The 24,219-nt window shown below is 41.3% G+C and overlaps 1 protein-coding gene across 7 annotated transcripts in view; it reads right to left on the bottom strand.

The window, feature by feature from the left end:
• Nucleotides 1–87: 87 nt before the first annotated feature.
• LOC147047584 (3',5'-cyclic-AMP phosphodiesterase 4C-like) overlaps nucleotides 88–24,219 on the bottom strand; it is a 28,578-nt gene continuing 4,446 nt past the window's right edge. The window contains exons 4-19 of one of the 7 annotated variants that reach the window (XM_085928930.1): nucleotides 22,592–22,794; nucleotides 6,534–6,725; nucleotides 6,112–6,148; nucleotides 5,886–5,959; nucleotides 5,750–5,814; nucleotides 5,544–5,656; nucleotides 4,510–4,603; nucleotides 2,955–3,127; nucleotides 2,776–2,874; nucleotides 2,528–2,692; nucleotides 2,351–2,450; nucleotides 2,125–2,279; nucleotides 1,834–1,956; nucleotides 1,543–1,725; nucleotides 1,107–1,480; nucleotides 88–1,037 (exon numbers count right to left, since the gene is read on the bottom strand). In XM_085928930.1, coding sequence (XP_085785056.1) covers nucleotides 962–1,037; nucleotides 1,107–1,480; nucleotides 1,543–1,725; nucleotides 1,834–1,956; nucleotides 2,125–2,279; nucleotides 2,351–2,450; nucleotides 2,528–2,692; nucleotides 2,776–2,874; nucleotides 2,955–3,127; nucleotides 4,510–4,603; nucleotides 5,544–5,656; nucleotides 5,750–5,814; nucleotides 5,886–5,959; nucleotides 6,112–6,148; nucleotides 6,534–6,725; nucleotides 22,592–22,794 — 2,226 coding nt within the window. In that variant the 3' untranslated portion in view covers nucleotides 88–961. Of the gene's footprint in view, nucleotides 1,481–1,542; nucleotides 1,726–1,833; nucleotides 1,957–2,124; nucleotides 2,280–2,350; nucleotides 2,451–2,527; nucleotides 2,693–2,775; nucleotides 2,875–2,954; nucleotides 3,128–4,509; nucleotides 4,604–5,543; nucleotides 5,657–5,749; nucleotides 5,815–5,885; nucleotides 5,960–6,111; nucleotides 6,149–6,533; nucleotides 6,726–8,598; nucleotides 12,819–22,591; nucleotides 22,795–24,219 lie in introns of those variants that run through there. The other 6 variants (XM_085928927.1, XM_085928926.1, XM_085928929.1 and 3 more) reach the window with 6 other exon arrangements.

Below are 24,219 nucleotides of genomic sequence, written 5' to 3'. Positions count from 1 at the left end.
TATATATATATATATAAAATATATATATATATATATATATATATATATATATATATATAATATATATATATACATATTTTTTTTTTTTTTTTTTTTACACACATTCACACATCCATCCATAGACATTTGATTGCTCTAGGTGCCTAATTTAAAGGGTTTCAACTGGGATTAGACAAATTCCAGTGGCATGGTTAAGAGGTAAATTCAAACAGGGAATGACTTTAGGGCACACAGGTGTCCTCGAAGGCCACTACCGTCAAAGTCAAAGTCCGCTTTATTGTACCATGCATGTTTGAGATGTCCCCCCCCCCCCCCCTCTCCAACACACGTGATTCAAATGATCAGCTCATCAGCATGCTATGCAGGAGCCTGATGAGAATGATTAGAATTCTGTTTTGAATTGGCAAGATAGTGACCCTCGAGGACCAGAGTTTGTATGCACAACATGCATGCTACATTCCATTTGTGTTTCTCTTCATACCCTGAGGTTTAGGTCCATTAATTCTCTCGCTGCTTCTCAACATCCAAATATTTTTGACCCAAAAAAAAAAAAAAAATGGATGACATATTATTTCGACAAAATAAGATTCTGAATTGAATATTCGCAAATGGTGCAAAATAATTTCCAAGACCCTGTCATCATAACAATGCAACTCATTTGCTCACGTCCAAAAAGTTTGAAAGGAAGACGTTTCTTTTGCCTTTTCTTACCGTTTTTTCCCGTGCAAGTGGCCTTCCCCAACCAGGGAGGGAAACAATCAAGACTTAGGAGGCACCCAAAGACAGGCCGATATATATAAATATGAAATTAAAAAGAGGGCTATCATCCCTCCGTCTACAGAGAGGCTGTCTCCAGTGTAAAGGGACTGTGGTGATCTTACAGACTTCCTTGGTAGGTCAGGTCCCGTCCGCCCGCCTGCCCCGCTGACTGTCTTTTCAGGAGGGCAGGTTGTGCTGGGTGTTATGTGCCTTCATGCAGCCAGGGGGCACTATCATCTTTACTGTTATATCCCTCCTGGCCGGTCGGGTTGGTGGTCCTGTGAGGATGGGGGCTCTGCAAGGTCAGACTGGTGGGCCGTGACAAATGAGGCGAAGGAGGCCGGTACCTGCCGCGCGGGTCCGGGGACGTGGAAGGGGAGGACGAGTCCTGGCGCCGCTCCGTCCCCAACTGTGGCTCATCCTCCAGTGGACTCTCTAGGTCCGACTCCAATTCCTCATCCTCCTCTTCTTCTTCCAGTGTCAGTTCGAACTGGAACTTGTCCCCGCTGACCCCCGTGGAAGGGGGCCCTCCCAGGCTACCTTCTGATCTGAGCTCAGCGTGGGACTCGTCGGGACTAGAAGGTGAGGGGCTGCGTGGGATCATGCTCTGGTACCACTCTCTGTTGTCCTCCAGAATGTCAAGGATGTCCTGAGCATCAGGGTGCACCAAGTCCGCCCAGGTCTCCCACAGAGGGTGAACGATGTAGTCGATGAAGCCCACCTAGAAAAGAGACATGGTTTGGGGCGGGGTCTACATTTGAAGTGGTGGTTTTAAAGTGTTACCTGGCTCTTTTCAATGGAGGCATTGTGTTTGTCACACATGGGACTGATCTCCATGCCCTTATCACGTTCCCTGTCTCCCTGTGTGAAGAATTCCACCATGATTCGGTCGGTCCACTGACGGTAAAGATCGAGGGGCTTGGTCGGGTTGCTCAGATCGGCACAATGGACCATGTTCTGAAGAACCTGGGTGGAAGAAACACATTCCAAATGTAGGCCTTCTTTTAAAAACTAACGAGGGCTGTCAAAATGACATTTCAATCGTCTCTTTGCGTCAACAGGAGGCGCTCTAACCTGGATTCGATCGGAATAGTTGTCAAGCAGCAGAACTCCCAAGCTGGTCACTTTCTTGGTCTCCACCATTGTTTTCATGTCAGCCAAGAAGTTCATATGTTTGGACATATCTGTGGCTAGCACCTAGTGACCAAATCAGTGGTGACACATTACAATAGTATTCACTGGAAATACATTCAGCTTGGAACTAGTTTGAAACCCGAGATGGAAAGCCTAAACCTAGTTTGAAACACTAACCCCTAGTCTGAAACTTGTGCATGTTGGGCTTAAAGGGCTAAAAGTCAGCCTCACCATATCGATCACCATCTTGCGGAGGGAATCTCGTTGTTTCTTGCTGAGGTTCTGGAAGATGTCGCAGTTGTCCCCTTGGAGCAGTTTGAAGCCCACGGCGAGGTGATGGTTCTCCAGCACCGAGGCATCGTTGTACATCAACGCCAACTCGGAACCTGTTGAGGAGATGGTGGAGGCTGCTTCAAATATGTCACTGGGAAACTCGACTTGGTAGCAGAAGACCTACTTGTGTTTATTAGGAACTGGTTTGTGACGCCGGGGTGGTCAACGTCGTGAATGGCGCTGGCGAACAAAACGGCCATGACTTCTAAATCTGTGAAAACAGCCTGCAAAGAAACACACGGTATTGGAAAAGGGCAGGCTCGGGACTATTTGGATTCCAAACGACTGAAGAAGAGTTCACCTCCAGAGCCGGCGTAGATAGAAGCACGTGTGTGGATTGCACAACGTCGGCCGCGTGGATGTTGTTGTGATAAGCGACGTCGGCACGGTAATGGTCCTCTAAGGTCATCATGAAGGTGATGAATGTGTTCATTGGGATCCGGAATGTTTTTAGCAGATCTCGCTCCTGGTAGTGCGGAGGGAAGGGGCAGGTTGATATTGGACAACTTTAACATCTGCAACAAAAAAAAAGAAAAGAGATGTCCCTACCTGGAAGATGGAGAACATGATGACCGTCAAAGGGCGGTTTCCAGAGTGTTCCGCTATCTTGAAAACGTCCAGACCCCAGCGGTTAAGGTCCTCAATCTCCTGAGGAAAGTGAAACATGACATGTTGGGTGCACGTGGTATGTGTTGTTGTTTTTTTTTTTTTTTTGTATGTAGACGCACGCTGGCCAGCAGGTTCTCCTGTGGGGTGGTGACTCCAAAACGAGGGATGCAGGTAGATACAAGGCTGGGGCTCTGTGTGACCTTTTTCACACCAATGATCTGTGACATGGGCCTCTTCTTCTTCTCCTTCTCCTTAGGCGGGGGAGACAGAATCTCCACATCATGTTGTTTTTCTGCAATGACAACAGCATCCATTTTAGAACAAAACGGTGTCTATATTTTCTGAACCTATGCAAAAGTACATTCTCATTTTTTTTCAGGATGTCAAATCCTCTTTTTGACACCTCAAATGTGGGTCACAGAGTATTCCAAGCCCTAAACCTTGACAACAAAATAAAATAAATAATAATAATAATAATAATAATAATAATAATAAATTAAAATAAAGTTTGTCTTTTGGTTCTGTCCTCCATAAAAGCTTGTTATCTGTTCAGACAAAAAAACAGTGAAATCATCAATAAAATCATCACATCATGAGGCACTGTCACAAAGATGCTGTCCCCATCGGCACGTTTGTTCAAAGTGACTCATCAGGTTGTTGTTGTTTTTTTATTATATCCAGCAAAATATTCTTTGCGCCAATTTGGAATCATTCGTAAGAGGGGGCAACAAGCTTTACAATCCAGCCACGTAACCTGCTGGAATAATGCCCAAGCAAACGTGAGGCTGAAAATACACACGCCACCTTTGGGATGCAGTCGGCGTGTGGCGCCCGCCACTCACCTCCCTCATGGTGCCTTCTTTTTCTCACGGCAGAAACCATGCTGGTCATCTCCGAGCACAGCCAGTCGGGCTGAACGTGGCGGCGGCGGCGGTATCCATATCAAAAGAGCGCGTGAAGGACAGTCACCTCCTTATTGGGCTCAAGCGCCATCCTCCCGCCGCCACTGATTCTTCTATTGATGAAACATGCCCTCGAATAATAGTGCACCCTGTTGCTACGACAACGCCACGCAATGTGTCCGGGAATGCTCGTCTGGAGGAGAAAAAAAATCCTCGTACTCCCTGTCCGCTTAAGAAGCCATCCTGTCCTCCCCGGCTCTCGCGGAGAAACAATCTCTGCGTGTATTCCACGCCGCATTTGAAATGTAGACTGGAATCTGCTTCTATTGAGCTCAATTTAATAAACGAGCCAATCAGACATATCATATTGACAAAACTCTGGAAGAATCTTAATGCCCACATTGGGGAAGACTAGCCAATGAAATATTATTCAAAGAGCAGATTTCATACAGCTCAAGCAGATCTTTTAAAGTGGCAAAAAATTTTTTTTTCTGATTTAAAAAAGTGCTGAATCAGCTGATTACTTATTTTGGGCCCCTATTTTTTACTTGTTTATGAAATGAATATCAAAATGTTTATAAGAACACTTCTGCTCAGCACTGAAACATTTTGTAATTTTTTTAAATCTATTTTATTTCAATAAAATAAAATTTGATTCTTAACATGGATTCAAACTCCAAAGTTTTTTTTTTTTTTTTGAATCAACATTAATAGAAGAAGAAAAACTCTTTTTTTTCTTGTTATTTTCTTTCTGCTTTGTTTGAAAACTCACCGAGGAAGGTATTGGCAATGAACTCCGACACCTGATTCCCTGAGCGACTGGTCTCTGACAGTTGAGTCAGCTCTCGGTTTAGCATCCTCTTAAACTGTGTGGACACACACACACACACACACACACAGAAAAAAAATCTGTAAAAAGAATCCAGTAGTTTGTGCCAAGATGCGAGAGAGCATTGCTATTATTTGCCTCACACATTTGAAGACAATTACTATTTGTCCATTCAACAGCACACTCAATATACGAGTTATATACTGTGAAAAAGTGTTGTCTGCTCTCTCAAACAAGCTTGCCCTCCCTCCTCATCTGTATTCCACACAGCCCCCCCTGCAAAATCCAGATGTAAACAAGGCGTGCTCACCCGTCCGAGTCTCCGGCAACCCCGGAGAACCCACACAAGCATGCCATTCCATGCATGTTGCTATTTCTCTGCGTAAAATCCAATCCAATGGGCAGAAAAAAAAAAAAGGATTTGATCAGTTCCTTGCGCTGCATCAGAGATGGTTGGGGGCGGGGGGGGACAACCAAAGAAGTGCCAATGAGAATAAGTTTCCACAATCCTGAAGGTGATGCAGTGGTTGGATGATTGCAAATGTGCTGTGACTGATGTCACCTATTCAAGTACTTTCACGCAATCAATGAGAAACATAAAAAGCCCCCCCGGCCTCAGACAGTGTGGGCTCCCCTTTTTTTGTCCAATCAGGTTGGCCACTTTCAGAGGATGGGCAGAGGAGAGGAAGCTGACTGGTTGACTCAAAAATGGAGGAGGAAAGAAGTGGACTGCTGGTTAACTCTTTCAGTGAAAATGAGCTCAAGGGTTTTTTACACACTCTGCGTTAAATCTGTTAAATGCCCTAATTAAAAATAAATAAATGAAATAAAATAAATATTGTACAAACCCAAATTGCCATGAACTTGGCACATTGTGCAATAATGCAAGGAAAATTCAAATAGAACGATTTGCAAATCCGTTTTCATTCTATTTACTAAAAAAATGTCATATTCAAATTCTTTTCAAAATGTCTCACCTTATTCGACGCCATCTCGCTGACCGAGTGTCTGGTCTGAAGTGTCTCGAGCTGGTCGAGACACCAGTCCAGCTCCTCCAGAGTCTCCACTGCCAATTTCTGATAAGGCTCTTCTGAACAGAACAAACACAGATTTTTTTTTTTTTTTTTACTCAACACGTTTCTATGAAAATGTTGTCATGCCATGCATCGGTGCTCGTACTGACCTGTGTGACATGGCTTACATGGGGGTGGCTGGATACTGCTTGGTGGCCACCTGCAACAAGCACCACTTAGGACAATATGGTCAAAAGAAAAAAAAAAAAAAAAATCAATTCTTCTTTTTTTTTCCCTTCCTCTTACTTGTTTCCCACACGATCTTGCAGATGCGTGAGCGCGGCAAAATTACTTCTCACTGTTCGTAGGCTGGCGAGAATCTAAAGGGATAAACAAACAGAGTGAAGATGAGCGCAATAATCAGCGTCCTCGCTAATATGCAGAAAAAACAATTTAAAATCAAACTTTCTGTGACATTCAATTGTTGACATCATGATTGTGAAGTTGTGTGTGACGTGTAAATGCTACCAACCTGTGCAAATGGGGTAACGATCATATCTTCTCCATGCCTGCAAATAGAAAAATGCACTTTCATTGGATTAAAAAAAAAAAAAAATCAGGGGGTTAGAAAGAGGAAAAAAAACAAAAGACCTCTGTCATTATTTTAGGAACACGTCGATATGCCAAACGCATGCTGGGGCTGTTTGGGTTGTCCAACAAACTTTGTAGCGGTGATGCATTTTCAAAAGCGCTAAAGGGGGCAGCGGACTGATTTACGCAATTAGATCACAGCAATCTTTACGTTTTGTCTCACCGACTTAGCCAACTGACTTCCCATTGCTTCAATCCCTCCTCCCTTCAAAAAAGGAGCAGCAGATATTGGTGGACCAAATATGCCACAGATGGGAATATCAAATATTTACAAAAACATTTCTTCATGAAGTAGGTACTCACAATTCGCTGGTGGTCGATGAGTTGCGTGACATGCTTTTGGGTGAGAGGTCATAATCCGAGTCGGAGCGGTAGAGGAAGGACTCCCGCCGTTGACTGTGGGGGACATTGGACTGTAGGACCAGACCTGAGCCCGGGCTGGTCTGGGAGTCCAAAGGACTGCGACCCACCGAAAGGCCATTTTCCACATCGAAACTGGAAAAAAAAAAGAGACAAACAATATGTAAAACACAATTGTTTTAAAGTCCCTCACTCATCGCTAGCTAGCATGTAATTGTATAGCGTATAATAGAATTAATAATTATTCTAATAGAATATAAAATATATAATTCAGGATAACACTGCCTTGCTCAAGGACACACTGAAGTGCATGATCACGTCAGATGGTTGAGACACTGCAGTGTGAGAATCTTCTTGGAAGTTCATGTGACTTTGGGTGAAAAATGATGTGCTGAGAAGAACTTTGGTTATTTGTCCTGATCTTTAAATAATAGGCCACCTCTCTTGCCAATAGAAAAGAAAAAGGTGCCCTCACAAAGCAATTGAAGGTTATTGGAGTCTATTTTTAGCACAGCCTGTCCTTATAGCTGCAGCTGATAAATGGAAGATGGCTAGCCCATTATGCAACTCGGGCCGGCTCAATGAAACCAGCCCGATTCACAGCGAGAGAATTGAAGAGGAGGGGAGGGGGGTGATGCTCAGGAGGTCTGCATCCAGCACAGTGATGCGGTACATCATCTGGCAGCCCATTGGTGTGACAGAGCAAAGATGGGCGGGACTGACTCAAGCAGTTCTTATGATGATACCCTCTACCTAACCCAGGCCGGTTTCCCTCCCCGCCCGTGCCAGCTCAGTGAAAGCGGCCGTGACGAGGTTCCATCAGAGGAGGCCGGTGACGTCAGAAGCTATAAATAGCTCTGCCTGGGGAACTGAGGCAGCTGTGAGGGAACTTACGTATGTAGCTCCCCCAAATACCCTTCACCAATTCAGATTTCTTGCCCGGATGCAAATACATGTTTAGGTGGCGTTTTAAATGGGATTTGCAATGTTTTGCATGTGACCCCTTAGTTTTCACCAAGTACAGGTTAAGGTTTTATTCTGCTGAGTTTAAACTGTAAATACTACAGCGATGGCGCCCACTGTTGGTGAAAACGGTGTACTGCATAATTTCCGCAAAAATCGCTTACATGACAGCATGTGTTTAAAAGAAAAAATTCACCATCCAACCCTTCATGGATTATTTGACTCATCCTGTAAATGAAGGATTTAAAGCAAGCAGTGTGTTTGTTCACTGATCAGCATATTTGTTGCTGTAGCAGATGAAATTGATTGATGAAATTTTTCCATCACTGCCAGAGTTGGCGTTTGTTATTGACGTTGACAATGTCAGCATAACATCAATTCAAACTTTCCACTCAATGGGCAAGAGACAGGCTGGCGTCTTATTCATTCACTTACACTGCATTCATAACAAGATGACCTTGGTGGTCTTCTACCTTCAGCATTGTTCTCCAGCTGTGTGACGCAAATGACGGCCGGCCCCCCCTTTTTTTTTACTCTTTAACTCAGTTCAAGTCAACTTTTCTCACACCCACATCCTAACCTCCCTCCCGCCTTTGTTCCCAGGATGTGCAGTTTGCAGCTTTCATTGCATGGTCTGCCCTCAGTTGACTTTTTTTTTTAGTTTGTAGTACTCGACCATCCTTTGATTTGATTTACTTTAAATTGAAAATAATGACCAATTTCCACTGAAAACAAACATTGACAAATTATGGTCAAGTAAACAGCAGATTTGGTTTCATTTACTTTCGCAATAGTCCAAAGTTCCAAGTAGAAACCGAAATCTAGGGAGACTTTCAATCAGTCATGTAACAGGCACAAGTATGCTAAGAGTCACAATGTCAGGATGGAAAATGACAAAAAGTGTCATGTGTGTGTCATGTGCTCATGGGAACCGGCCGGGGCTGAGGGATTTAAGTAAGATTCTCTTGTGCCCAAAAGAACACTGACGGCCAGATGTCAAAGGGGTCAAAGGTCAACCCTTACATATCCAAACACACGCTACTACCTCCTGTTTTCATTTCTTGTAAGCGTGGGAATTGCCTGCGAGGCCTCACACATCACACCAGGAAGGAGGCAAGAGGTGAGGAGGAGAAAGCCAAAACACATTTGGACCATTTCTTGTCTTTGCGTGGGAAAGATTATTGTCAATTTCATTGGAAGAAGTGGCAGCTTGCCTCGTCTCTCTGTTTATGTCTTTATGACGTCACAGGGAGAAACAATGTATGTACCTATTGCATGGAACAATATTACTGGCGAGATACTGAGCGACGTAAGAAAACCAATGGCGCCCCCTGCTGTCCATTATAAGTACGTCTCAGCAGAAGACAAAAGCTTTACAAATCTTGTATTTCACTCCAAAGTCAGCTGAGAAACCCCTCAACTCAAATGATAAAAAAAATTATGGATGACTTAAAATCATAAAATAAAACCTCAGCTCTTTTTATTTATTTTTCGAAATTTATATAAAACATGATTATTACTCTGATGCTGAATGCTCTCCTCACCAACCATAGTGGACCAGTGTCAAAACACTACAAACATTCCCCGTCCAACATCAACATCTGATCTCAGAACAGCTACGCGTCTAAATATAGCCCAGTGAAGGACAAGCTCACGTTCAAGGCAGGTCATCAGTTCCACTTACTACATATATATATGCTACATATGCCTGTCCGTGATCTTTAGTTGAGATCCCCACAAGATAAAAATATTGCGTAACTATCCCCAAAAAATGGTCAAAACACATCACTAAAACATCTCTGACCTCGCTGCCATTTTTTTCTTCCCATTGAAATCTAATCCCAATTGATACTTGTGCACTATTCCTTTTCCATGAAGAAAGATATCGATCAAGGAGTCTACGGGTCGTGATTAGCTCTGTCCGTCCAGTGGCGCGGAATTCAATACGGTGGCTGAAGAGTTATTAACATCATTAGAAGCTGGAAAGGACAGTCACACACCGGACCAGAAAAGCACACAAAACACACACTGTCACAGAGGGCAGTGATTAGCCACCCTGTGGTCAAGGCCCACTTTTGGCTCTGTTATCGATCCAAAAATCAAACAACTTGACATCACACTGATACACTAACTGGATGGGCTAGTTGAGGCCGTAATTCTACCTGGGCCGCTAACAAGCTACGCTGCGCTCTCCTCTAATCATGTTCATATAGGACTAATTGGCGTCTTTGGTTATACGGTGATTGAGTCGGTCAGAGAGTCACGATTGCGCCACTTCTTCCTCTAATTAGCTAAAGGTAGCTAAAGAGGCAGCTGGTCCTCAAGCTCACAGTGGGACGGACGGACGGACAGGGCAAAAACACATTGAGGCTGTTTTTCTGAAGGCTTTCTTTGCCATTTGATGGCTTTTATTCTTTTGAACTGATAAGCTAGTAATGAAAAATAAAAAAACACTCAATTTAAGTATGTGTATTTTTTATATATTTATTATATTTAAATTCATTTTATTAATATTTATATTTTTGGTTTAAAAAACTGATTGTATCCATTCCATATTTTTTGTATTAATTATTAATAGGTTTAACATTAATTAACAGGTTCATCTGTTTTCAGAATCTTATTCTGACAAATATTGTAATCAGCACGGGCCTGGAAAAAAAAAATCTATATTGATTGGTGCCTTTTTTGTTTCAAATTGTTCTTTGGTTTCAAACCAAATATGAAAACACAAAGCTAATCTTCATGCATTTCATGGCATGCAACTGATGTCTCATCACCAAAACATTATTATTATTATTTTTTTTTTTTTTTAAAGTGTTCTTGGCATAATATGGCCCCTTGTCGATTGAGCAATGAGCAAGCAGAAACTCAGTAGGTTGAGTCCAACTGGCTGCAGAAAAACAATGAATTGTCAATGACAATCATGTCTGACTCATTGAAAATGTGGCAGAGCAAATTCTTCGTATTACGTTGCAGCAAGCATCCAGAACTTTACTGTATTTACTGAAACAGCACACTCACGAAGGAGCAGCTGGCAGCCACGACTCGTGCTCTGACACACGCATGCAAACTTGCTGACATCACACACACACACCCAAAAATGCCCCGCCCCCTAAAAAAAAAAAATCACATAGTATGTACCACAAACACTACAATGGGCACAGTATTTTCTATACAATCTCTACTTGCAATTTGATTTATTTATTTTTTGTATTCAAATATGTTTGCAATAGCTTTGCAAAGAGTGTTTTAACAAGTTTAAAAAAAAAAAAAGACCTCTGATGACTTAACATGAGTAAACTGTGTCATGTCTCAATGTGATGACCCAAAGGGCTGGTTAACCCGCTGGGACGCCACCAAAGTTCACGGCTCATTGACGGACAGGACAGGACATGCGATACCTGCGTGTGTTGCACGGAACATTTCCAGAAAACCATCGTATGGAGTCATTATTTTATGATGTCTGGAGAGAGCAATAGTGGTTAAAAAAATGTGTTTTTTATATATATAATTTTAAAAAGAACGATATACATCATAAAAATATTCTCATAAAATATAATAAATCAAAAGAAATCAAATTCAAACAAACTCCATCAACACAATAACTAAACTGTTATTACTGATTTTGTGTTCGCTCACACTTATTTCTTTGAGTTCAACTGGTCCATTATGCCATATTTTATACAATGGTCATTGTGCGCCTGTCTAAATCCAGGGTGTGCAAGGTTATCTCGCTTTCTCACTTATTTTTCCAGTAGATTTAGAAATGTCACCGCTCCAATTAAAAGAATGCTGAGTCCAATGGGAAAACAGCTGAGATAAGCGCAATAGTCAAGTGGAGCACATTTGCATAGCCCAATCAAACATTTGTATGAAATATAAAAGCTTATCATGTAAAGTCATGTTATGATTGTGCGCACTCTTTCTTCCTTGTGTTATTACATCAGGCCCATATGCATCATTAGCCACGTACTTAACGTTAAGTCTCTGCAAAGGCGTTTTACCAGCGGGACAGCCTAAACATACTTTGATCCTAAAAATGACTTTTTCCCTCTCAAAAGGAGACTGGATTGGAAAACAAGAGACATACTGACTATTTTTTGGCAACAATACAACGTTGCTATTGGAAAAAAAACAAAAAAAACTTTAACCCTGAACATGGCCTTGCACTACACAAAAAACACATAACTCTTATGATATTTAATATGCCATCGAAAACTGATTAGAATGACCTCCCCTCAAAAAAAAAAAAAAGCCATTTTCCACACTATCTATTTGGATGCATACACGAAATATGATGTTAAAAGAGTAAGAGGCAATGATTCCGGCGATTTGTTTAAATGTGCATATTTAAGAAAAAAAAGTGATCCCGTTTCAACTTCAACTTTTCTTTCAACTAATTATTACAGCCTGAAAGAACTGCTCAAAATTGCCTGTGTATTTTTTTTCTCTATAGCAAAAAATGATTCTAAGTTTAAAACAGTAAGAAGATGTCACAAATTCTTGTTGTAAATCACAAGATGTGATTTGAGAGATTCCTTCAAAACTCCTTGACAAGCAACAAAGAATATTTAAGGGAAGCAAATTCTAATGCAATCTACCATCGTGTAAAGCCAACCATAAAATGAATCAAAGTCAATTTAGTCCCGCCCGATATTAACATTGAATAATCAAATGAGTCACTGAGGGATGAACTTGATCCTATTGACTGTAAATCTTTCAATGTGTTCTGTTGACTGATTTATGGAGCATGCTATCATCAATTAACTGGAGGTGGGGTGTCAAACTTTGCCTTCATTCGTCAAAGGTTTGCAGTCGGTGCACATCTCGCCTACCGTCTTCGTTTCTGCACGATATCGATGGGTCTATTGACAGCACACGGAGAACCGCCGATATTCCCATGGCGCATTTTCAAGTAGCGCTCCTGGAACGAGGGGGCCAGGTATACACAGTTAGTTGGCAAACTCATCTTTTTGAGCGCTCCTTCCTTCCTTTCTTGTGGATCGGCCCCGCTAATCGTCCCCTTCCTCCTCTCGCGGCCACTCCGCGACTCCTGGACTTTTGTGCGCGCTTTCCTTTGACGCACGAACAGATGGAGGAAAGTCCTCCTCGGTTTGTTTCCGATGCATGCCTCAAGTCCAAAGAATGAAGAAAGTCCAAGGAAGTAGTGGTGGCTTTAATGAGCCATTTTGCCCTGATTTCATAGGACGGGACGACGAGAAGGCGAGAGAGAGGCTCGCAAGGCGGTTTGTTTCAAATCTAAAGTGAGCGGAACTCCAGGGACGGACGATACACTCCTCCCTTCTCTCTGCCCCTTCTATGGCTCGCTCAACTTGTCTCCTCCCTCCTTCCAATGCACATGGCCGCAGTGTGCCTTTAAAAAAAACACATCAAGTATGCGCGTGTGTGTTGCAGGGAAAAGAGGAGAGTCTGCGATTGGGCAATGGAGCTGGTGTGGCCGAGCCGAGTTGCAGTTTAAAAAAAAAAAAAAAAAAAAACGACGGTAGTGTAAATGCACGTAAGCAGTTGTAATTTTGCAAGTGTGCAAGTTGTATAAGAGACATACAAGTTGGAAATACTTTGCGCTTGGTCTACTAATAAGCGCGTCTGATTTATGCTTTGAATCTCAGCTCCGGCTTTCCAAAACGTGGCACAATGTCTATGATTTTTTTTTTTTTAATTTTTTAATGTGGCGATATGGACTTTAGATGATGAACTCCCACAATTCATTGCACATTGAGAAACGATCTTCTTCAACTGGTGGATTAGAATATTATAGATCATGTCTTTGTAGTTGATTCAAATTTAGGTTGAAAATAGTTGTACAAATTGCTGTATTACTTTTTTTTTACGCAAAGTCACAACTTCTGTAGAAGTGGAACAAAAGTGACAAAACTGATAGGATGACTCAAATGCATATCCGATGTCATGTAATAGAAGTGATACACCAAATTCTTGTTAATTATCAGAATCTATCTTCGTCAATGTGCGATGAGAAAGAATCAGAAGTGAGTTACTGCAAAAAAAAGGGATGAATGGACTTGTTGGACCTGATATGTCATCAACTCATGGACAAATATTTGTCTTTTGAGACATGGGGCAAGGGGGGCTGACGCAGAAGTGTTGGCAGGCACATCGTACAGAAAACTGGGACAAGAAGGGAGGGACGGACCCACAAAAACCTCAAACAACCCTTGGTTCAAATGTTACTTACTAAAAACCCACGGAAGTGAGTGAAGTTCATTGAACTTTGGTGCTGATCCGATCTAGTCGTAGATGTTCCGATTGTTTATGTGGATACGTTAAGTTGCTATTGGCTGATTTTTAGCATTTGAGCTAATATAATAGCCAGGCACATGAAGTATAAACAGCAAAGACTTCCTCACATTCACAACAATTGACTAACTTCATTTCAAGGTTTTGATGAAGCTCACATTTGTGAAATAAATGGCGAAACCCAAGCTCAGAGAGAGAACGTGTAAAGTCCAAAGAGGAAAGCTCGGAGTTAAGATTCAAGCCCGAACCGTGACTTTGCCGCGCTACCTGCCCAAATCGAATCACGCTGGTTCCAATCTCCATTGCGCAACATGCTTACAAAGTTGTCATTTAGCGTTAAGCGAAAAGGCACCTCCTATTCCTCCCACTCGTGGGCCACTTCCCTCCTTGTGCAAAACGCTTGTGAAAGCATCCCCCCGCTGGACCTGGAAACAGATGTGGCTTGATGAGAAGGAGGTGTTTGTGAGGTCTAACCGAATCCAGCCATCAAATGGCTTTTGCAGCCCAGCTGGCTTGGCGTTAATAAGTGGCATTTATGTCTGAGGGTGTTTTGTGTCATCAAATTCCACTCTTATCAATATAGAAAATGTGACTTGTAGATTTGATTTGAAGTATAAAAAAAAACGGTTCTACTTTGAATATTTGCTGACTTGGACAATTCATTGCATACAGCTTTCTAATAAGTGTGAACTGAGTCACCAGCAGATGTCGCTCTAGTCTAACCTAAGAAAAGACTGCACATGCCAACATCTAAACTGAACTGGTTTTGCATACAGGAAGCAAAACACATTGTATTCATTCTTCTTGACCGCACTTTCACTTGATGAGTGATACTCGCTGATGCCTATCCTATTTGACATATTTGCAAGCACTCATGAATAAATAAATGAATAAAATTAATCAATAAATTCATATTTTTGGTGTTAATGCCTAGTAATCATATCTGGCACAATTAATATGGATATGGGAATGGTGAAAGTGACACGGTGTGTGTCTATACATGAGAAACAAGAAACACATGTCACATTCACGTGTAATGAGCAGCCAGGCCCGGGGGGCGGCGATGGGGGGGGGGGGGGTGGGGGGGGGGCTGAGGAACTATTCCAAGCATGGTGGGTTTATTTTGGGGGCCTGCTGTATTATGCTTTTCCCCCTTTACCACTCTGGCTACAGCTGCTGATTAAGAGTCTCTTACTGGGAATAAACTGGGTCATATATTGAAGAGACTACAAGATTACAAGGCAATTTAAATGTACAAAATCTGAAGATTGTTCAATTCTTTCATCCATCTTCATTGGCAAATAAAATGTCATCTTATGTAATGATAGCAACCAAGCTGACCCAGCAGTCACTTATTTGACACACTGACTGATGACATGGTTACGAGTTGGACGGTAACGCTTGGCACCACGTGTGAGTGCAAAACAGGAAGTTGAGACAGAGACAACACGACATAATGTAATGCAAGACATCCGCCGAATTCAATGATAGAGATATTTTTCAATCCATAATGCTGGGAGCATGATCAAAGTCCCTGAGGCAATCCTTTGCCACACCCGTTTAGAATACTTCAGTTTGACGACACACCACTTGAACCTTCCTTCTTTAGGAATGCAAGTTACGTTCATGTTAAATCTAAAAAAAAAAATTTAAAAGCAGCGAGGTCAAAAACAACAAGTTGTGCCAGTATCGCTTTGACTCATATTGGGTTGTTTTTTTTAACCCAACTTTTCTTTTTTTTTTCTTTTTTTAATGAAGCAATAATAAATGTCAAATCATCAGGGGAAAGAAAAGAAAATTGAAAAAATGTGAAATCCATGTTCCACAAATGAAAATAAAGACAGCATCCTATTGGCGCGAAATTAAAATAGCTAGCAAACATTTCCACCTTTGTCTTGTACTATAAATCATCTGCAAACACTCTCTCTGTGAATAAGGCAAGAAAAAAAACAACCTACCCCAAGCACGAGTGTCGTCGGCCGAAACCTGATGTGCCCCCTTTCCTTGCCAATCTCGAGTCTTTGTTCATTGTCACACTTAACTCACACTTTCGGCTGCAATGACAGTGAGCTGTACATCTCAACCAATTCGTGTTGTTATTTTCATTCAAGAACCAGCGGATGGGTGTGGACTAACTCCATTATTATTTTTTTTCTTTCCAACAACCCAAACAGGTAAGCGACAAATACAAAGCAAGCAGATGCAGGATCCGATTAATCCTCGGGGCCTCGGGATAAAAAAAAAAAAAAAAAGGAGAAGAATGTTTCACAGATGATCCAGTGAGACAAGCCAAGACAAAATGGGTTGGAGTGTAAATGTCAATTTGTCTTTCCAAAGGGGAAGTCACAAAGTATTTAATGGAGGTGAAGGATTTTTTCTCACCTTCACTCAAAGCGAGTCAGTTCATGTTTAGCAGTGGGAAAAAAAAAAAAAAAAGGCTTTGTCATGCAATATCTCTAAGTGGAAGGTTTCAGGTTGTTGCTCTTGCACAGACTGGCCCACCAAGTCATCAGGGGCCGTGGATATATTCACAGGGTAAACATGCCAACCCTCAATGACTTGGCGTCAAGTTACCTACCGGGGGATTATTCTTGAAGATGCACTTTGCAATGCCTGAAATGTCAAAACACTGAGCTAGAGATGAAGAGAATGGTGAACTTTGGAAGACTTTGCACACAGCAACATTGAGGGAGTTTCACCTTGGCACACACACATTTGACTGGAGGGTGTTATTATGTCTGGTAACAAGTAGCACAGAGCTTCTTGTTGAGACATGTGAGCAAAAGGAAGTCCAAATTGAACTGAAATGTTCCTGCAAGTATTGTTCAATATTGCCATGCAAAAAAAAATAAAAAAATCTATAAAATGAATCATCAAAACATATTTATGCAAAATATTCATGAACGACCATGAACCAGAAAATTAATTATGGGAAGTCATTTCGAGATTAGCCTTGGTGATCAAATATAATAATAGTGTTAGGATTTTTCTTTAATCACCACACTCAACATTTAAAATCAAAGATTGTTTTCATATTAGGCAAAAAAAGCCTTGTCTCATATTCAAAATACTACTTTGGCGCCATCTGCTGGCATCTTGGTGCCAAGCACCTATGTTGAACTGGAGAGGGGAAAGACGCTTCATTCAGTCAAGACTTTGTGTAATAGAGAAAAACAAAAGTGCTTTGTTGCACAATAGGTAAATATATTATTTTGTTAAAAGCTAATTATTATATGGGAATTTTTCCTAGATTACATATTGAAGTGGAGCTACTCCATGTCAAAAATGAGCACAGAACGATAACCTTTCTGAAGAATGGGATAGTCAAAGAACATTCGAATGAGAAGCGACAACAATAGTGGAGTACAAAGACACACTTGACATCTTCTCAACTCATGAATGTTTCTCACAGGGTAAGCGAGGTAACACAGATGGTGATACAGCCAACAGACTGCTGACTTGAGGCTGAGATAACACCACAAGCATCCAAAATGAAAATTGACAAAGAGCTTGTCTCGCCACAAATGACCCAGCGGGCTTCTTCAATTGACAAAGAGCCCGTCTGGCCGCAAATGACCCAGCGGGCTTCACTCATCTTTCTGTAGGAGCATTCCCACATCAAGCTTTAACATGCAGCTCAGGTAGTCCGTGGACAAAATGTAACTCGGGTTGAATCGGTAATGAAGCACTTCATGCATGCACGCTCTGTTGACAAAGCGCTGGAGCCCTGCCTACATAAATATGGACAAGCCTCAATTTAGAGACTTCATACCACAGGTGTCACTTCCTGCAGAAGTAAACTAGCAGCACCAGTTTACATCTTTTTTATACATGAGAAGAAATTCCAGAGCTGTTTTAGTTGTCAACAGGCAGTAGGTGAGATAGACGTGTTCAATGTGATGGTCCCGCTCTCTAAAAACAGAGTCAGCTTTAGATTAGATCTCTCAGCTCAAAGGGAAAAAAACTTTCCAGGCTGATTTAGGAGCGACGCAAATTTAGATCAGAGCAAAGTATTTATTTATTATTTAATTATTTGTATTTAGACAAAATCTTTTTACTTATTTATTTATAACAGTAGCTGACAGAAAATAGGGTTTTGGATGAGCACGAGTTGATGACTTTCTTGATAATGATTCAATATTAAATTGATATAAATGAGCGAGCGCGGCTCGAATCGTAAAACATTCATGAGTGTGCAGATTGTTTTTCTCCCAGACAGGCCAATGGGTTATACTTAGCTCAGGTGGATACAGAGGAAAACAAACCAAAAGCCCAAATATTAAACAACATCTGCATATATTCTAACTTATTCTTTTGATGGTCCTAAATGTGAAAATTGTTGCTAAATGAACTAAAAGGTCACAGCCATCTGCTCCTTTTCCACATCAAAAGTGACATTTAGCATTTGTGTGGTGAAAGGTCAGACACGACAGCATTTGAAGGGTGCATGGGAGAGATTCTTTTTTTTTTTTTCTCACCTGCAATTTCCTAAAAGTTTCAAATGGTGCCTCATCTTTATTTGTGTTTTTTACAACACACATATATTCAAAAATGCAGTTTCAGTTTGGGGGGGGCATTACTAAAAGGTTAGCTAGTTAATTAGTAGTCACTCTTATAAGAACTGTGCGCCGCTGTTTGATTGCGAGTTACTCAACTCATTCGATCGCAACTATTTTCCGATGCTATATAAACATCACAGTCTAATAAAGTTTAATGATGCCAAGAAAGCGATAACAGTTATACTGTTGTGCCAAAATGGCCTCCGTGCCATAAATGTAATCTATTCAGTCCATTTGTTTGACTCATCAACACCAAGATGGATCCAGATCAATCAAGTCCAACATAATGCAATGGCAATATCACATTGCTACCAATTTCAATTTGATTAGATTTTTCATTTTATTTTTGTTGATTATTTAGGAGAAAAGGCTTCTTTTTGGTCATCATAACACTTTCCCTCCCAATAATATGTCAGTTCCACTTAGAAAGAAAGTATTGCTCAGGGCTGACAGATGATTTTTGTTTTAACCTCAAGAGTAATGGGTTTGATTTCTATGTGGCCTGTTGTAACGGGACTGAAGTGCTATTGCTACTATGTCCCCAGAAGTGCTCAATCAGCAAGCAAATCTCTATTTGCTGTTGTGATTGCTTTCCTCTCTGCAATACACGGAGCATCGCTGAACAAACAGCACCCAGCACAGCACAGCACAGATGGGCTGGCTGATATTTATTGGAGGATTTTCCTTCCTTAAAGCCCACTCTGACTGTGTGATAGATAAAATAAGCCATCAGGAGAGACCAGGTTTTACCAACTGAGTCCCAAAATGTTGAAAAAAAAAACAAAAAACAATTATCTGATTACAATGGATATTTAAAATGACCATTTCATGATATTTAAATTTGTTTGGTCCAGATGCATCTCAACTCCCACACTGGATCTGAAAATTCTTGCGTATTTATGTTTCTTTTGCAGAAAGACTGACATGAGTTTAATAAAGGAGCGCCATATCCAAAGTAAATGAAACAAACGAGCACGTGGCCGTTTCCTAGAAACACTGAAATGCTTTTTGCTACGGGTGAATGGTTTGCCTTGGATATGAGTAAACAATGTTCTTCCTCCATTTTCAGGCTAAAAAAAGAGCATTTGTGTGACAAAGTGCATTCAGAGACTTTCAGCCCCTTTTTTCAGTCAATAAAAGCTTTTTTAAGTCATTAAGTGAAACTAATGGCGTCATCAAAACTACACTTGCAGGGCTGAGAGTAATTTTACCATTTTACCAATTTTTTATTTACATTTTACAATGAATTAATTTGATTCATTTATTTAACATTTGTTGTCATTTTACATTTTTTTTTTGTTAAATCGAAGTTTTATTTTCACAAGAATGAGGATGTTTTACTTATGCAACCGATATGACTCATATGCACGAAATAGGTGGGAGCTAAAAAAAAAAAAAAAAAATTGCATTGTTATCGTTCAATCTATACCAGAACATGTTTGAATGTGTAGAAAGCAACTGGCAGTGGGACTAATGGAAGAATCTGGCCTTAGCTGCGCCGTCAATGTAACACAGGAGGCGTTCATGTTGCACTTTCAACACTGCAGAGGCTGATGAATTCCCATTCATCATATGTGTTTAAATCTATTTATTGTTTGTACACCCACATCGTCTGTGGCACTTTTTATAAAGGAAAAAAAAAAAAAAAAAAACACTCGCTGCATTTCTCGATTGGAAAATTTAGCCCAACTGTATTCACAATAGAAATATTTCCCAAAGTTGTTGAATGCGATGATATAATTAACTCTCAGGGGGATTAACAAAACAGTTCCTGGTGCGTGTGAAATGAGCCGCTGACGGCAAATGTCACCGAGAGCTCAGCTAAGGCGCCTGTCATGCCCCATCAGATTTGCAACAGCCAATCACATACACCCTTTTAATCGAAGCCTTTGTTGCGCTGAACAAAAAGCTACTTGCCACAAATACTGACGTGCTGTCGAAATTGTGCTGATTAGCTAAAACCGATTATTCACAGACTGAAGATGCAAATAATGAAAATACCTCTAAAAAGACAAAAAAATGCATTTGCATTTTTTAGAAGGTTACTGTGACACTTTAAAACAAAGTTTCGACCAAACCAAGAACAATGGATGTCGTCCGAAGATGAATGAAAGTCGGTGGAAAACAAACAAGCAAAGCAGAACCTCCATCATTGTGACTGATGAGGTGCAAAGGGTAGTTAGCTTCCCGCTAGCTATAAACCATCCATCACACAACTGCATCTTCTCTGTGTGCACAAAATAGAAATGGGACCAACCATTATCGGACCCGAAGAAATTGTTCAAAAATTGGACCAAGCGAGAAACAACTCATCTTTCCCACTTCTACCTTCATTCAAATATTCAAAGAGTATTTTGCCTCATGTACCAGTGTGACATCACTACATTGAAGAAAATAAATGAGCAACATCATCGAGCCTGTTCCTAAAAAAAAAAACTTGGGAAATCTTTCCCCGAAACCTCGAAATGTGCTATGTTCCTCAACAGACAGCATTCCAAATGAGCAGAGTTGGAAGATGAAAAGCTAATAGAGAGCTGTTCTCCCTCCAAACTTCCAATCTGCCTTGGGAAAACCATTTCAAACACATTTTACTACAGGCTACTAAAAAAAAAAAAAAATTCTAACAACCAAGGCTGAATAAGCATCATAGCCATTGACTGCTAGCAGATTAAAAGTGCAACCTTGACTAGTCCGGATTGTTTTAGGGAATTTTAATCATGCTTTCATCGCCGTGTGACTGCCTATGGAAAGGAAAATAGATTTTTTTTTTAAAAGGGAGACTTTTGTAGATTTACTGAATGGTAATTTCGATTTCGGAATATTCTCTCCATGGGACCAAAACATGGATGTCAACTGAAAATTGTACATAGTGTCAATGTTTTTTTGGGGCTGAATTAGATCCCAGTTTCAAATTTCAATTGATTTAGCTTTTTAATTCATTTTGGAGTTAATTAGTTCTGTCCACTGTACATAATGATCATCTAGATAGAAAGACATACAATAAAACCGTAATGCACTAATAACATTGCACTGCTAGTTTGTCACTTGATTGCAAGTTGTGAATTGAAATTTGCAAGTCATTGATTACCGTTTAAGCGAGGAGGGCCAGGACAATCGCGGTTTCTTCAGTACGGGTCGGAGCTTCTCCAGCGTCCTGTTACGGCACAGGTAGCACTCGGTGTCCGAGTTGAAGCGCTGTTTGAAGCGAATGTTTGTCCTGGGCTGCCGCCACAAATGCTTGGGTGCTTTGGCGAGCCCGGCTCCCTCTCGGCTAAGCGCCGCGCACTCCATGATGTGCGAATGCTTGGCTTGCTCCGCGCCTTTGAAAGCCAATTTCTTCCGTAAACAGAAGCAGTAGGGGGGAGGGAGAACAATTTCAAGTGGATGTTAGTTGGAGGAGGTGCGCGCGTGACACGGCGCGCCTGCTGTCCACGCGCCGCACTGATGAAGAAGAGAGCGGCAGAGCGCTACTCTGCTTTCTGTCTCCTCCTCCTTTCCTCTCCTCTCGGCATCCCCGCCTCACTTGGCCTTTCTACCACTCTCGGCCCTCCTGGGTCCGAGCGGATGGCCATCTGTCCATTTTAAAATTCGTTTGCTAAGCGTTTAATTCCACCCACTTGAGGCAAGGATTTGCTTTATCAAAAACATTCGATTTGGTTTTGGACCTTAATGTGCCACGTCTGATTTTGACAATTGTTCTCAGTCGACCCTTGTAAAATCACAGTTTGGCACCCATGGATTTGCAAATTCACAATTTTTTTGGTTTTGCAATTTTTCAAATTATGTTTTGTATTATTATTTCGGGGTACATTTTTAATATTATTTAATATTAATATTTTATAATATTATTTATGGGCCAGGATGCCCCCTTGGTGATCACATAATCTTTGGTAGTCACCAATCTGCGGTAGGAAATGAGCTGTCACACACACACACACACACACTTTTAAAAAACAAAAAAAACTTGTCTTCGGGCAACCGTAAAATGATGACCCGCCCGAAACTACCCGACGCTGTCAAAAGAATCCAAAAGAAAAATGCTCTAACATCTGCTGCCTACTACAATTTGTCCATACCATGAATCGATGTGATTGGCAGCCAATCGAGTTGACTGTGTCCACACCCGCATGTGCGCAAACCACCCTTTTTTGGGGACATTGTGTGCATGTAACAAGACAGGTAAATAAAGAAACCCAAACTGACCGGTGTTCATCGTGACTGGCCAACGCTCGACGATAGAGAACTTCTAGTCGATGTAGCGGTAAGCCGTGAGCAGCAGAAAAGCAGCGGGTGTCCGAATGGTGATCCTGACACGAGTGTCTCCTTCGTAGTGGCGGGAGCAGCAACGGGCCCGAGTAGCGCCGCCTGACCACCTGTTGGGCTACAGGAAGCGACTCCCTACGACCCTAGAGACCAACCACAAGGAAACGGGAAATGAGTGTGGATGCTTTCATTGTTTTTTTTGGGAAAACGTGTAGAAAACAAACACGAGTCCGATTCGTGACTCCATTCATTTGTATGGGAGTGCATTTGGATCAGCCTCCGCACACACATCCATATTCAGCATTATGCTAAGTGGCGTACACTGGTTTTGTTTTGTGTAGATAACAATAAGGTTTGAAGAGGGATATCAACAGTGCCCACAAACAAAATAAAACTATTCAGTCAAACAGCGGGGAGATGAAATTGCATTTTTTTTTTGTCTAGCCTATAATTGGACTCTTTGTTTAAAATGATCTCCCCGTGAAAGTACGTTCTCACTTATTAAACAGGGGAGGCCGGCAGGTCAATAAAATATCCGACCCTTGCTTATAGCTATTACTTTTTAAAGGCCAAGGGAGAGTTTATGTCGTACCAGAAATAATAAGCGCGTAAACTGATCATTAGCTTCGAGCTAATTGGGTCTTTTGTCCGGCTATATGTAACTTCAAAAGTCAATATTAGGGAACTTGTTGGCCATCTAACAAGGATTTACATAATAGGTTGTTACAAATAACACATCTGAAAAGAGCTCAGGAGACTTTTTGTTCCACTACATAATTAATGTTTTGTTTTTTTCTGGACTGCTAATAGGATGTATGATGCTGTTTTCACACATTAATCATAGGGGCATCAACAATGCATGGATACTTGTTCACATTTTAATGAAGGAACATCACACCGGCGGAAGCGATGCGCCCTTGTGCTGATGACTGAATCACAGTCAGGTGAGATATATCTAATTATATATTTGGGATTTAGTTTTTCTTTCTATGTTGAAGGTGAATGACAGCTCGGCGAGAGTCTCATTGCCTTCTTGACAAATAAGAACATGACAAATCCATTGTGTTTGTGTGAACAAACAAGTAGCCTATTTTCAAAATGTCAAGATGATCCCAGAGGCGCACCAAAGAAACAGACAGCAGCAAAATCAATATTGTGGATGACCTGCTTCTTTGACGTCTATCACCGTCAATGGCACTGAATACTTTGGAAAATAGGATGCCATTTGGGATGGACGTACTTTAAACACCTAAAAAAATGTATGCAGACTATCCAAAGAGTCTTCAGCCTGCTTTTTTTTTTTTTTTTTTTGGGCACCTTGTTGTTTTCCAGCCGTAAGAAAGCACCTGACTGGTGTCCCGCCATGCGACAAACAAGTGTGAATGAGATGGAAGCAAGAAGACCAGTGTGGAATCAGATGGGACAGAAGATGCTCAGCAGGCCTCCAAATCAATAAGACAATTGCTCTCGCTCTTATTGGTCTCACTAATCAAGAGGCGGCCGCTGCGTCGATGACGACGGAGTGCTCAATCTCTTTACCCGAGTGATTTTATGTATCGCACGTAACA

Source organism: Syngnathus leptorhynchus, chromosome 13 (genome assembly GCF_054491065.1).
Source record: "Syngnathus leptorhynchus isolate UIUO chromosome 13, UIUO_Slep, whole genome shotgun sequence".
In the NCBI taxonomy this organism is placed as follows: Eukaryota; Metazoa; Chordata; class Actinopteri; order Syngnathiformes; family Syngnathidae; genus Syngnathus; species Syngnathus leptorhynchus.
Note: the sequence above shows the minus strand (reverse complement) of the source record. Positions and strands in the feature narration are given on the sequence as shown.